We start from the raw sequence: 15134 nt of genomic DNA, 5'->3' as shown, positions 1-15134 counted from the left end.
CCCCACTAATAATACTGGTGTCACTAGGCAATGTGAAATCTATTGTCGACTGGTCAATGTGGACTGAGATATGGCGCCGGAGGGCGAGTCAGGGAAGCGCATGCTCCCTGGGCCACACCCTTGCGCGCCTCTAAATCTAAAGGGAAGAAGGTTTTCTCTGGTGAAAAAAGGTTCCGCCTGGGCGGACACTGATGGTGGGAAACTTGGGGGTGTTATAGTTGTATGTGGTGGGTTAGGTAAAGAAAGGAAAGGGGGGAAGCAAGGTGAATAGTGGAATGAAGGAAGTGAGGTTTGAGGTGGAGGCTTGGAGTGCCCTGACACAGTTGATGTTTGCCCCCTCTGATGAAGTGTACCCATGGAAGATAAGCTTCGGACTTTATATAAACAAGGGACTGTATTTTGAATCTATGGATCCCCTGCGCCTTCTGTGCAGACCCCTTGCATAGATTTGCTGCAATTCTGGATTGAGACTGTATGAGCAGGAGTTATTGGAAGTTTCTTTGTTGTCTTCTGTTTTGTGTATGGTTTTGCTTTGCCTTTTTGCGATTGATTCATTGTCCATCAAGATTTTTGAATACTATATTGATTGCTATGACTATGAATAGTAACTGCTGCAAGGCTACCTGTTTTGTTTTGTTGTATGTTTTGAACATTAAAAAAGTTGTAAAGAAATGTTAAAAAGAAATGCGACTCTGAGCCTTTCTCCACATAAAGTGGCCAAAAAGAAATCGGATAGTATACTTAAACCTGTTAGGGAAGCTAATATACTGATCCATGAGATGAGCAATTGTTCTATACACTTGATGAAGGTGATGTTGTGACATATTCATGTAATGCCGGGAAACTGATGCATGCCTGCCAACCTGATAACTGTACCATCAATAATGATCTCATTATTACTAATGCCACTAACATCATTACAACTGTCCCAAAGACCCTAGTAAGACCACAGAGGCTATAGGTAAAACCTCAGTCCACGGTCAGAAAGGGACACCTGTTCTCCTACCTTCTGGAGTCCCAGGCAGTTGAGCCTAACCTTTGAAAGCATACATACCTTTTACTCAAGACACATCACTCCTAGAGCAGACAGGTTTCATGTCCATGTACTACATCAACTGACAAGGAGTTTTTCTATCACAAATCCTCTTTGGGAAGGTCCAGAAAATCTAGCAGTGGGCTCCAGTGAGAAATATTAGACTTAAATAATGCATCTTGTGCGTACACAAAATGTGATGTCAATCGCCTTGGGCAGAATGGTCTCAGAAAAGCATGAATTTGTTTTGGGATGAAGTGGAGGACTATTGTAAATTGAATAGCCTAGCATGCATATTTTTCAGCATAGCACAGAATGGTAGTTGACAAACATTAGTCTAATGTAGCGGTTGAACCAAGTCATTGAAGCATCCTAAATAACGCTTTGAACAACAGGAGCTGTAGAGTATCCCTCTGTGGCGTTTAGGATTAAGTAAATGTGTGTCTCATCTTATACGCATGTCACATCGATGTATTAGTACGGCTCATTTGAACAGTAGGGTTAATATAATTAACACTTACAGGGAGTGAGTGTAGAAGTACTTGGAACTATAAAAGTCATTTATTTGCGGTCAGTAGTAAAAAAAGGCAGGAATAGTACCAACGCCTGCAGACTTAAAAGTGCAGTAGGTGCCATATCACTTAAATTATTTCACTGCATAGAAATTAGCATTTGGAAATACGGACTGTATAATACAATATATAAATACAACTTAAAGGTAGAGGTTGAACCGTTGAATCAGTATTTTATTTATCAATGAATTGTAAATGAAAATGTGCTCATAAAAATCTATACTGTGTACAATCCACACTCTGCCATTGACAAATAATGGGGCTTCTATGGGGGAATGCCTGGTACATTTATATGCATACTTAAAGTAGGAGCAACAATGATCATATACTAATCTTTTGGGTGCATTAGCAAAATGTTGTGTTTAACCATTAAATTGATATCCCTAAGCCTGAGGCTTCACTGTTGATAGAGCGTAAAATGTTGAAATAAAAGCCAGAACTAAAGGTATATTTATTTTCCCTAATGGAAAGTACCTTTATTTAGGGAAAGATCACGAGAGATCGCCTGGTGAAAATCTTTGACACAGGTATGTGGCCAGAAACAGTCTCCTCACTGGGGTCCCAGTCATCCAGATGGCCCTACTGTTGAACCTGCTGCCTCATAATAGTAACTAAGACATGTGGCCCCATTTCCCCCATCTTAAGAGAATCACCATCTCAGGTAGGATTTTCTTCAAAACTGCCTTCATCACATCCAGGGCAACCATTGACCCGAGCATTAGCCTACCTAGCTGCAAAACTCTGGCTCAGGCGGGAAGCGCTCCTCTACAGATAGATCTTTTCACGACTCGAAAAATAAACTGTCCTGCAAAGTGAAAACCATGAAACGGGCCATTTCCAGCTACATTTTATTGCAACACCATCCCATTTGTTATCGGGTCTGCTTCAATGCTCCTTCCTTTTCGGAAAGCAACCCTTTGCCTTCTGACCTCTTTTGTTGTGATGTTTGTGAATTGCGCCTTCTACTTTCATTGACTAGTAATTTGACTTTCTGCTTCTACCAGTCCTTCTCTATTCTGTGTTGAAATGCTTGTGACATTCAGCTATTCATCAGTCTTGATTCATTGTCATTTATCGTCTCCTTCTCCCCCAAAGGGAAACATCATTGCCCATGGTTTTCAAATTCCTTGAAGCATTCTAGAATTGTCCTTTGAAGGTCTGAACACAGCGCTAAACAAACAGTTCTACTGCTACTTCAGTTTTTTCTACACTTTATAACTCTTTAATTTGTTTAAGAAAGATAAGGCTAGTTATTTTCAGTCCCTTATTCAGTCTCTGGCATCTTCTCCTATGCATCTTTTTTTTTGTACTCTGAATAATAAGTTAACCTCTTTCTCTGTTCAAAATATTAACTTATCATTAAATTGTACACCTTCAATAGTTTTTGTTCTTCTTGCTGTGATCGTTTGTTTTCTTCCTTTGTACCCATTTCAGAACAAGATGTGGTCCTTTCGATTTCTCATTCTCATCCTACTGCGTCACCCTCTGATCTACTTCCTGTTTCTCTAATTACATGTTTACCTTCTTTTGCTGCTTTGACTACTCTTTGTAACTCTATAATTTCTTGATACATTCGAGGTTGCTACTGTTTTTCCTTTATTGAAAAAATCTTCTCTCACACTATTGCCCAATTTTCCTTCTTCCTTATTTACTCGAACTGCTGGAATGCATTTTTGTTTCTCAACTAATGTCTTAATTTTCTAAATCCTTTTCCTTCTTGTCATCTGGTTTTTGTCCTGGACATTCCACTGAGACAGCTTGTATCCCTTTCTAATTCTATTCTTCATGCCCGTCGTCTTACTTTTGCATCTATTTTAGGTCTGTTGGTTCCTGTTGCCACCTGTTATTCAGTTGATCACTCCACTCTGCTCTCTTGTCTGACATCTTTGGGGATTTCTGGTTCAGCCCTTTTCATGGTATCCTTATTTGTGTAACCGTTCCTTTGCGGTTTCTTCTAAAGGTGGTTCTTTTCGCTATGTCCTCTTCTCATAGTGTTCCGCAAGGTTCAGTTTTGAGTTTTTATACTTTCTATACTACACCTGTGGTTCTGTTGATGTAATCACATGGTTTTCAGGCCCATTTCTATGCTGATCCTACTCAGATTTTTCTCAGTTAATGATTATATCCATTATCATCTTTCAGCCTCTCTCCTCACTATTAAATCCTAGATAGTGGCTTGTTTTCTTTGTCTTAACCCTAAGAAGACTTGGATTATTTGTTCATGCTTCTTGAATTTTGCCCCCCATGTCTTTGCCTACCCACCAACTTTCAGTTTGGAACTATTATTTTTCTTAGCAAGTTCAGATTTCGTCAGTCCTTCATCATTTTGATATATGGATACAATACAATTTGTTATCCTTTACTTACTCCAATGTTTTGTAACAAACACTTTTTTTATCGTGCCTTAGTCATAGCTGTTCTCTGGGTGGATCTCCCCAATGGTGGTTGCCTGCTGTTTTGCATTCTGCTGTGAGAATTCCATTTCGCTTAAATTGTACATCTACGATTTCCACACGCTTGGCTTGCTTACAATGTCTATTACCACAAGTTGTAACCTCAAGATTTGAGTTTCATTTTAGTTTTTTGGTAATCAAATAACTTCACAGGGAGACCACCAGAGGGCCTAGGCAAAAATGGATACCTGATATCATTGCACGGTATTCCCCAAAAATATTAGTTTCCCCTCACCTAATGGATGAGTTTAACCCAAAAAGGACAGTGGTTGCACCTTTACAAACCAGGTCCAGGGAGGATATGCGTCTCCCAAGGTAGTGGTGTTCAGGTGGTGAGATGAAGGCGACAGAGTGAAGCACACAGGATGCCTTGGGCGGCACAGCTCAGCAGGGTTTGCCAAGTCTCTAGAGATTTATTTCAGAGGTAAGGGTGAGATAGGAGAGAAAGGGGGGATGCAGATTCCAAGCAGCAGATGGGGTTGGAGGTGGACACCTATGAGGGATGAACCGGAGCAGTCAAAAGTCTGAACGGGCTTGCTAGGGTGGTAGAGATCCAGCAGCTCAAGAAAGCAGAGGGGAAACCCTGTTCCCCGAGAGTGACTGGCTATGAGCTCGTAGCGTAGTGCCTGTTCTGGACAGATACTTCAAGCTAGGATACGAGACTAAGGTATTTCCCTAAGAAGGGGACCAGAAAGCATTGGAGGCCTGACCAGCTAAGTAACTAGGTGAGACCAGAAGAGAGAGAAGGAATCCTCATCAGAATCAGGGCATTGAACTAGTGGACCCTGAGGAGCGGCAGCATTTGTATGGGAACTAGGAGTGGCAAGAATGCTCTGTACAGAAAAGACCACACCCCCCACCTTCCTTCATGGATCCAGAAAAAAACGTTAACTGGAGGCAGTTGATAAAACCCGTAGAATCAGATATGGCAATATAGAAGAGCGAGGGAGAAAGAACTGTCATTAATAAGATGTACAGAGCATTTGGGTTGAAATAAAAGCCTTCAGGTCTGAGATCCAGATGTCGATGGCTGAGATCAAAGGTTGAATGAATACAAGTCAAGTCCGAGTGAATGCTGATGTGTACAGGCAACTGTGTACTGATGTCCTAGAAATGAAGATGTAGCAAAGAAAAAAGGAACTTGAACAACAAGAAAAGAGAATTGCTTCTCATGGTGGATGAAATGGGGAAACCAGAAACATGCGCATCTGGGCAACACTGCATGTTGAGCGAGAGACCCCGGAGGGACTGGATGGTCAAGTGACGATCTTGATTGGAGAACTTTCCGAAAAGGTGTGACAGAGAAATACCCTTTGTCCGAGTCCAGGAGGGGCCCACCAAATGTCCCAAACACTATAGTGGCTAACTGCCACTACTTAAAAGATAAGATAGCAATCCTGCATAAGGCATGGATGCTGAATACAATAGAGTGGGAACGTGCCAACATTTAACATTTTCAGGATCTCTCCGTGCACACCCTCGGAAAACCGAGACTTTGTTAACCGCTCCCAAGTTGGCTGTCTGAGGGTATCCGTTAGAGATGGGGCTATCCATTTTCATTAACTTTCAAGGCTAAAGGAGAACAATACTGTGAAGGCTACAAATTCTGTCCCTCAGTCTTCAATATCTACAGGGGTGAAACCAGAACTGACAGACTAAGGGAGACCACAAACAATGTGAGGAACAACTAGGAGTGCCAAAAAAATGTTTGGTGTCAGAAAATTCTGAAAAATTAATTCCCCGTACCCTAAGAAGTCCTCTTAGCCAGAACAGCTCAGCAATGATTTGCTGTGGACCGAAGTTTTAGAAGTGGAGAAAACTCTGATAAGGTCTATTGCAGCTCAATCCAAGGGGCATAATTGATCATGGGCAGAGTAGTGAGATAAGGATGCATACAGAGTACTGACAAAAGGATGAAGACCATACTATGATGGTAATGTTGAAGTTTTGGAGGAATATTTGGGGGAAAGGAGGGACAATATGTTGCTCCAGTGGTGGCCCAAGAAGCTCACGGTTTCTCAAATACAACTAATGGTTTGGCGCATTGGCTGAGTAGTTTATATTTTGTTTGTTCAAAGTTGAGTTGAAAGGGGAGGGAAGGGTGTGATAATGGAGTGAGCAGCAGAATGCGATGACCTGGCTATTTTTAAATCCGAGTACAGATGCAATGTGTAGAACAAATTGGAAGGAAAAAAAGGGGACAACAAGGATTCGGTAAAAAGAAGCATATACAGTGATGAACTGGTAAAATATGTTTGAAACCTTAAATGTTAAGGGCTTACATTCTCCTCACAAACAGTCCCTGTTGGCTAGAGAAGTTGCACAGAAACGTTTTCAATTTGATATATGCAAGGAACACACTGCAGACTAGCGGAGGATAGTGGTATCACGGAAGGAACTGGCTCTGATATGCTAACAAAAGATTGGTTGGTACAATCACTGCATTTTTATTAAGGCATTACCACAGCCCTGAAAACAAACTTCCATCCTGAGGGTGGACTTGGAACAAATGTGGAAATTGGTAAAGAGATTACGGCAATGGACTAAAGAGTGACTAATAAAGGGACATCAATCTCCATGCTGGAGGTCCATCCTGAGATTGGTGCAAGAACTAAGGGAGTTGTAGATGCCAATATGGCACTTCAAAACATATGTGAGTACTAAGAAAAAACGAATTTATTGTGTAAAACTCTGCATACAATTGATACACGAAGGTGCAGAAATAGACCGCTTTCATGATTGCGCTGTGGAATTGTTTCAAGCATGTTCAAAAGACTTCATTAGAAGAAATTAGGATAGACTTGCACTCTTTAGTCTCCTTCTTTCTCTATCTCCTATGCGCTCTGTGTCTTCTCCCTTACCACACTCTATGCCCCTTCCCACCGCTCTGTCCCCCTGCACTTCCTGCCTCCACTGTCTCCCCCCCTTGACACTGCACCTGCCTCCCCTTCTCCTCCCCTTGTCCCCTGCCATACTTTTTCCCCCAAAGTCACTTTGTCTGGTGCCCGATTGTTAGAGCCACCCCAGCCATTGCTAACCACATCATGACCAGAGAAACGCGTCTTGGTGGAGAGGAGCGGGGAGGCAGTGTTTTTTGTTTTCTGCAGAAGAAACTACTCGAATATGCAATTATTTAATCATACCAACATTATAAAATGCCACTTTTTAAAATGTTGCCATGTTAATTTCTAATGATGACTTACAGTATATATTGAAGTCGTGATAGGAGCATTACTTAGTAAAGCAAATGATCAAAACCTAGTGCAACCATATACATTATTTTCTGATACAAGGTAATGATTCCAAGATTAATATTTTGGTACATTCCTACTGAAATATTTCAAAATCTTTCTATTACAATTGGGTCATAAAGAAACAATGAGGGTTTCTGGTTGCTTGGCATAAAATGTAAGAGCATTTTTTGGAATATGAGAATGACTGCAGTTCTTCATATTTAACAAATGTTTGTGATATATGTACTGGATGCTAGAAACACTAAGCACATAATGGCCACTGTACTTTGTGTCTTTTTTTTTTCACCACACTCACGCTAACATGAAAAGGTTTGTAACTTTGAATCATGCATACTCATTTGGACAGCTTAAGTATTGAGCTGTGGGGATAAAGTGGCTTGGGCATTTGTCACTACATTCGAGTCCTAGGGCTGTTTTGTATCTTGTTTTCAGAGAGTTTTAGAAGAGGAGGGGCCAGGCCTCACTGTGAGCAGGTTCAGGCCACAAGGCATAGACTCAGTAGAAAAATGTTTATATGATGTTTTTGTGTGTTTAGAGCCTCTAGCTTACCCTGCATCTTGTTTAACTCTTAATAGTGCATTGCAGAAGGGGTTGTTGCATTTGTTATACCGCTGAGGCAAAACAATGCAATTTTTATTTTTCAGGTAGTAAAAGCTAATCTGCATTGCCAATTGCCATATGTTTAGAGGAGTGACCATATATTTAACAGAGATGTGCATAATCCATACATACTTGCATTTAGTCATTCGTGGTATTTCAGAGTTGCCTTGTTCACTTAAAGCCACACTTCAGATCAGGAAGTACTAGTATTAATGCTTCCTCAGTGGATCTGTGTTGTTGGAAGCAGGCATAGGCCTCCTATGTGTCCATTGTTTAAATTGTTTTACAATAATGTTACTCTATTTTATGTTGGGGGTTATAAGGATTAAGGGTGGCTTGACTGCAGTTTATCTGTAGCAGTGGTAATAAGTAAGTCTCTTTGCTGTTCTCAGGGCAATGTAATCCAGATGGCAAAGAGTAGAACATCAATTCTGATAGTCATACAGAAAGTCTGATTCAATTGACTTCTAAATGGGGAGGCATGCTCTCCTGGACACTGAATTTGTTTATTTAGTGGCACAGTTACTGCTATTAAGTCTACAAATACTGTGCTTTGAGTCAAAACCATGTTATTCCTTGTGTTTTACATAATTGATCTTCAACTATTCATGTTATGAAGATTCTCTACTTCTTGTTCCTAGTCCTTAGGTAAATGATCATTGGTTAGGCACTTAATGTAATCTCTGACTGCCATGTTCCTATTTCTATCTGCAGTTCTGAGATGCATGTTCCTGCTACTTCTGTTCAGTTTGGTCTAATACTTGAGGCCTATTGTCGTGGAAATATTGAACACATGAAGGTGCTTTCCAAGCAGGTAAAGGCCATTTTTGATTGATATTGCTGCTTTTGGTTTAGTTTAATTCTTCAAATGATTGCTCATGCTGTGAACAAATACACGTTTGAACAATTCTAATATTCATTGGTTCAAAGAGGCCAAAATTATACAGATATATATTCATTGAACTTTCAAAACTGCTATGTTAGTCCCAGATCCTAAAAATAAGTCTGTTGCATCACATTCACAACGTAAGCTCATTTCTAATGCCTAAGACCTTGCTGATGACTTTACCCAGCATGACCAAAAATATGAGTGATGAATTTGCCTTTACAAAAGCAAAACACACTGTTTGATTGAATTATATTTACCAGGTATTGTATGGTTAGGAGAGAACATATACCTGGGACTGTGACATCTGGACAGAACAGACATTTTCTTAACAATGAGGGTTAGAGGCAAGCATTCACAAATTACATACAATAGTCTTAAGGATGAATGCAGGAAGAGGTGGTTGAGTGGCTAGTTTGAATAAGAGGAGGATGGAGGTCCTTCCATTGCTACCAGATGACGTTTGAGCCCTATTTTGAAGAGTTCCACTGAAGAGATGGCTTTGGGTGGAGAGGATTACAGTGGAGTGCAGCAGGTAGGGAAAAGTGAAAGGGTGTGGGGATATATTGGCCAATAGATTGTATAGACTATTTGAGAGTGAGAGGTCAATGAGGGTCAACCAGCAAACTATTGGGAGGCATGACTGGATCAATTCATAGAGTAGCAAGTTGATGACTTTGTTGAGGGGTGGACCGGGCCAAGAGGTGAGGGAAGGGCATTAATGGAGCGCTGTGTGGGGTAATGTTTAGGAGGTTGAGTATGGCTTCAACGGCAGTAGACCTGGTGAACTGGAAGAGGTTTTGGTAGCTGTTGGAGAACCCTAAGGTTGCAATCCATCTGTAAGGGGTTTGGGGGGAAAAGGGAGAGTGGAGTTGTCTTTGGAGGCAGAGGGCACAATGACTGCAGTCTTTGAAGATTTGCACGGCATGTCAGTAATAGAGGGGTTAATACAATAATATAGCTGGTTTCAATGTATCCCAATAGTAGGAGTGGGAGTGTGAGGCATAGGCATGGTGTCTCTTACTGTACTTGTAATTTTCAGAGGGGAGAGGCAGTTTGTGATGTTTCCACTTACTCGTTTAACTGTTATCCTGCAGAGGCCAATACTCACACTGTTAATTGCATATATGTAGATATATCTTCTTGTAGTTATATCTTCTAAGCTATAGTAAAAAATAGCATTTATTGGAGTTTGTCATTGAACACACACTGCAGAAGTTGAGAACATACGAAATGTGCCTCTTTATCCAGAGGAGGGAAAGGTGTGGTGATTTTTCTAAATTGGAGATGACGGACACATAAAGAGTTAAACATTTTATTAGGAAATGGTGTCAAATGGTGCTGAACACTTGATTTTTCTTTTTTGGACATGTTTTTTTGTCTGTAGCTTTGTCAAGTTTGGCTGTGCAAGTATCTGGATGTGTTCTCGTTTCTGTCTCTCTTGCACGCTGTTGTCTATAAGAACTCTGGATTCAGGTGTTCTCCTATCAGTAGCTTTACAAAAGGTTTGACTCTTAGTTCGAGCATTCCGCTTTTCTCCATTTAATTACTTTCTCAGATTGCTCTATCATATTTGATTGCTCTAATCATTTATTTATTCATAATTTATTATTATTATTATTACTAATGTGTTGTATTCTGGATTTCTCCTCTCCATTTTGTGGCCGCCTTCTTGGTTCTCATCCTCTATATCAGCAGGCATCTGTATACCTCTCTCCAATTTTCTCTTTTTCGCAGTCTACCAGTGTGGTCTACTGTCTACATCTCCCAGACGGAATCATGGGACAGCTCAGCATGATCTCAGCATCCAAGTTTCCCCCTCCACCTACCTCTCGCTCTAGATCTTTCTGCGTGTCTCATTATCCTGCATGTGGCTGTAGTGTTGGTCTCATCCTTGATTCCACTTACAGGCGTCTTGTCTGACAACTGCCACCTCACCTCTGCTTTGAGTATGTACAGCACATTTGACTGCAGCTCTCCCAGTATTGCCATCACTCTGGTTTTCTTTGCAGGTCACAGGCTAGCACCACTTAAGCAAGACTTGTTTAAATGCCCTTCTTAATGTGTTGGTGTTTATGTCACCACAGTTTTTAAGGGTTATAGAATACGGCTAAAAAACCCTATTGCTCTGATGGAAGACACTTGTCATCTCTGGCCGAGCTCAGCAACTAATGCAGAAAAAACCATAATGTGTTCCACTTTAGAGATCTGGTATGCTATGTTATTTGGCATTTATAAATCGCTATATATATCATTGGTATGACCTCAAAGCGCTGGTAGGTTGAACGCCCTCCGGGACCATAGTCCAGGTCAGTTGAGGGAGATGGGTGTTGTAGGGAGCTTGGGTGCACCAGTTATGTGTGCAGCTGATGTAATTGCCTGATGGTAGCTGCATCCTAGCGTTCAGTGTGGTTGTATTGATATCTGTTGAATGTGTGCAGTCGGTTGGGTGGACACCAAGACTGGGTTCTGGCTGCATTAGGCCTGTAGGACGCTTATGTGTGCAGCTAGGCCGGTTTGTCATGGGATATAACTGCGTTTTATTAGAATGTTGAGGTGTTCATGGGGTAATGTTCGTATGTGAGCAGCTAGGCCAAAATTGATAGTGGTGTAGCTGCACTCTAATTATGTGATGGTGTAGAATAGAGAGTAAGATATTGGAGGTGAGAGTTTGGGTGGAGTTATGATCTAAGGAGATCGATATTCCACATTTCAGGCATGCAGTTGCTTAATAGCAAATTAATAAGCATATTCAGTGATGACATTGTTCGGGATCTCATTGAGCATTAGTCATCGGGTTGCCAGGGTCCAATCGCTTGAGATGGTTGTGATTGGTATTACGGAAAGAGTCACGTTTTTAGAGCTTTTCGGAATGTCATATAATCTTGGGTGTGTTGAATATGAGGGCGAAGCAAGTTCCTCAGAGTTGGGGCCAAGGGTGAGAAGGCAGATCCTCCGATCCTGATAGAGTTAGACGTTGGAATCACTAGAAGGAGGGCAGTGCTGGATCTTAGGGTGTGGGATGGGAGTTATGGTTTTATCTTTTCTTGTAGGTATAATGGGCCGGTCTTGTGCACTGCTCGGTGAGTGATGCATAGGATCTTGAAAGTGGCCCTTCTTCCGACTGGGAGCCAGTAAAGGGTTCGGAGAGCTGGTGAGACTTGGTCTCTTTGACCCAGGGCAAGGCGCAGTTTTGCAGCAGCGTTTTGGGCTCTTTGGGGATTAAGTTGGTATGCTGGGGCTCCTAGGTATAGCGAGTTGGCATATTCCAGGCTGGACATCACAATAGATATAAATGCAGCAAGTCTTTGCGGGTAGGAGAGGTAGGGAAAAATGCATCTGAGAAGTTGGTAGTGACAGCATTTTGACAAAGTATTGATCTAACGGAAGAGAGGGTCGGACCTGAGTCCAAAGTGCAGCCTAGGTTTTTCACAGTATCGGAGGGGATGGGGGATGGGCCATGGGAGCGGATGTGGTAGAAGGGTAGTAAATCCGCACTCCTTGATTTCAGTTTTAGCAGGGTTCAAAAAGGAGATGGTTTATTGTCATCCACTGATCAATATTAGAGAGAGGCTTCAAGGTCGGGAAGAGGGTTGGTGCCTGACTTGGGAATTCTTAGGATAATTTGGGTATCGTCAGCGTATTTGTAACAGGAAATGTTGTGCATGTGGATGATTCCTGGTAGAGTAGTCATATAGAGGTTGAACATGAGAGCAGACAGGCATGCGCCTTGTGGTACTCCAGTGTTCACCGAGCAAGCAGTTGAGACATAAGGAGAGTGGAGGTTTTTTTTTTTTTCTGTTGCTGAGGAAGGAGGCGATCCATTTGAGAGCAGTGCCATGGATTCCAAAGGAGAGAAGACAGTCAAGGAGGATTGAGTGGTTAACCGTGTCAAAGGCTGCAGAGAGATCGAGGAGAATCAATGCTACGCAGCCTTCAAGAGTCTGCAGTGACCTTGAGATCATCCCAGATCGATATCAGAGTGGTTTCAGTTCAATGTCGCGGTCTAAAGCCTGATTGTTCGGGGTGAATGAGGCATTCGGATTCTACAAAGGAGTTGAGCTGGGTGTATGCAGTCCGGTCAATGAGTTTCGCGAGAAATCTGGTGTTTATTTGTTTATTTATTTATTTATTGCATTTATAATACGCCCAGATCCAGAGGTATCACAGCGTAGTTACAGACAATGGGTAAATACAATCTTTATATTATGATATAAGAATACAGTAAAACAATGGTAATGTTATATACAGTGTATATACAATGGACGGTGGAGGTCTAGTCAGGCAGGTTGAGGTATTCACTCAGTTTAATATTGATTGCGTTTTCAGTGATATTTTTGAATTGAGGGTAGGATCTTTCATTCTTGATATTGGTAGGTAGGGAGTTCCAGGGTCTAGGCGCAAGGACTTTGAAGCTGCTGCCTCCCACTTTCTCTCTTTTTTGTATTGTGGTATTTCGAGTTGTGAATTATTATTGGATCTGAGGAGTTTGGTATGAGATTTCTTCAGGACTGTATTGATGAGGTATTTGGGAGCTTTGTTGGCAATGCATTTGTACGAAATGCTTGGTTTTGAATAGTATCCTGGCTTGGATGGGGAGTCAGTGGTTGTCTCTCCTGATATTGGAGATGTGTTTAATTTGTTTATGCCTAGGGCAGCTCGGAGAGCTTTATTCTGCATAAGTTGAAGTTTGTCTATGTTGGTTTTGGAGGTGCCAAGTAAGAGAATGTTACAATAGTCGAGCTTGGAAAGTATAAGTGCTCTTGCTAATGTAACGCAGACTGAGGGAGATGAGTTTGGAGGTATGAGGTGGAGGAAGCTAGTGTGTTTACTTGTTTTGACATAGTTAAGGTGGCGTCTAAGTAGACCCCGAGTGTCTTGACTTGTTTAAGTACTGGGATTGTGGTGCCGTAATTGATGAATGATTTGTAAACGGGCTGAAGAGCGTCAATATTGTAGGATGAACCTTCTATGAGTAGCTCTGTTTTGGAGATCAGTGTTGGAGATCGGTCTGTAATTCTTGGTCAGGCTGGTCAAGGGATGCCTTTTTTAGAAGTGGCTTGACATGTGCGATTTTGAAGGCATCAGGGAAGATTCCAGAGGTGAGGGATTCATTTAGAATGGGTCTGGCGAATATTTCTTTCAGGACAGAGGCTAGGCAGGGGTTGAGGGGCGACCCATAGTGTTTGCTGGCTGATAGTAGGTCAAGGAACTCGTCTCTGGAGGTGGGTTTGAAGTAATCCAAAGTAGGGAAATTGGGCGTCAGGACAATGTCGTCAGGAGGGGTCTGTGATGAGGGCGGGAAGGAAGGACAGTTCGGAGGTTAAGGGATGTTGTCCTGTCGAGCGCTTTTGTAGAAGTGTAGGGAGAGGGAGTCGCAGAGTGATTGTGTGGGTGTGGTTGGGTAGAGGAGCAAGTGGGTTTGACGAATTCTGATATGATCATGTGGTGTTCTTTGCTGCGGTTACCACAGTTGACAATGCATTTATTGTAATTGGCTTTTTTGGCCTTTCGGATTTCAGCTTTGTAGTTACGGTGTTGCAGGGCGAACATGGATCGGTTTTAGATGCTCGCCATTTGCATTCAAGAGTTGTTTTGTTTTTTGGCATTCCTCAGGCGGGGCGTGAACCATTTGGGGGATGGTCCATTGCGTAAGGAAGCGGGCGCGAGGGGGTGAGAGGAATTAGCGAGTTGTTAAGCCAGGAGTCGAAGGGGAGGTTAAGGCTCTATCTGGGGGGGAGCATAGCAGGGGGGGTGAAGAAGCAGGTCTTCGGCTAGGCCGGGAAGGATCTTGACTTTGTTCCAGCATTTGAGATCCTGGGAGGGGGTAGAGGGGTGGCAGGGGAGCTGTAGGAGGAGGGGCAGGGGTGTGGATAGAGAAAGGGATGGCATAGTGGTCAGTCCAGATGAGTGGTTTGGGACGGGATAAATAAATCAGGTCGTGGGAGCAGAAAATTGTGTCAAGGGTGTGCCCACTTTAGTGGGTTGGACCAGTCGTATTATGGGAGAGGTTGAGTGCATCAAGACTGTCAACCAGCGGATGAGTAATGGGGTTGTTGGGGATATTGAACCAGACATTGAAGTCTCCTAGGAGTGTAATAGATGGGTGATTTACTTGAATGGTAGCTATTGAGTCACAGAGGTTGTTGGCAAAATGTCTGTCGTATCCAGGGGGTCTGTAGATGAGGAGGTAGCTGTGGGTGAAGGTCGGTGGTAGAGATAGTTTTACTAGAAGGGATTCACAGGAGGCAATGCATGTCTGGGATTCAACGAGTGAGACAGAGAAATGGTGATTGAAGAGGACTGCCACTCCCCCACCTCTGGAGGGTCTATTGT

The 15134-nt window shown here is 42.3% G+C and overlaps 1 protein-coding gene across 7 annotated transcripts in view; it reads left to right on the top strand.

Moving 5' to 3' along the window:
• Nucleotides 1-15134, top strand: part of PIK3CB (phosphatidylinositol-4,5-bisphosphate 3-kinase catalytic subunit beta) — a 2502085-nt gene that overhangs the window by 1626250 nt on the left and 860701 nt on the right. For all 7 annotated transcript variants that reach the window (XM_069617988.1, XM_069617990.1, XM_069617991.1 and 4 more), the window contains one exon: nt 8627-8726. In XM_069617988.1, the coding sequence (XP_069474089.1) occupies nt 8627-8726 (100 nt within the window). The remainder of the gene's footprint in view (nt 1-8626; nt 8727-15134) is intronic.

This window comes from Ambystoma mexicanum, chromosome 10 (genome assembly GCF_040938575.1).
Source record: "Ambystoma mexicanum isolate Mex_15411 chromosome 10, UKY_AmexF1_1, whole genome shotgun sequence".
Classification (NCBI taxonomy): domain Eukaryota; kingdom Metazoa; phylum Chordata; class Amphibia; order Caudata; family Ambystomatidae; genus Ambystoma; species Ambystoma mexicanum.
This window is presented reverse-complemented; position numbering and strand designations above follow the sequence as displayed.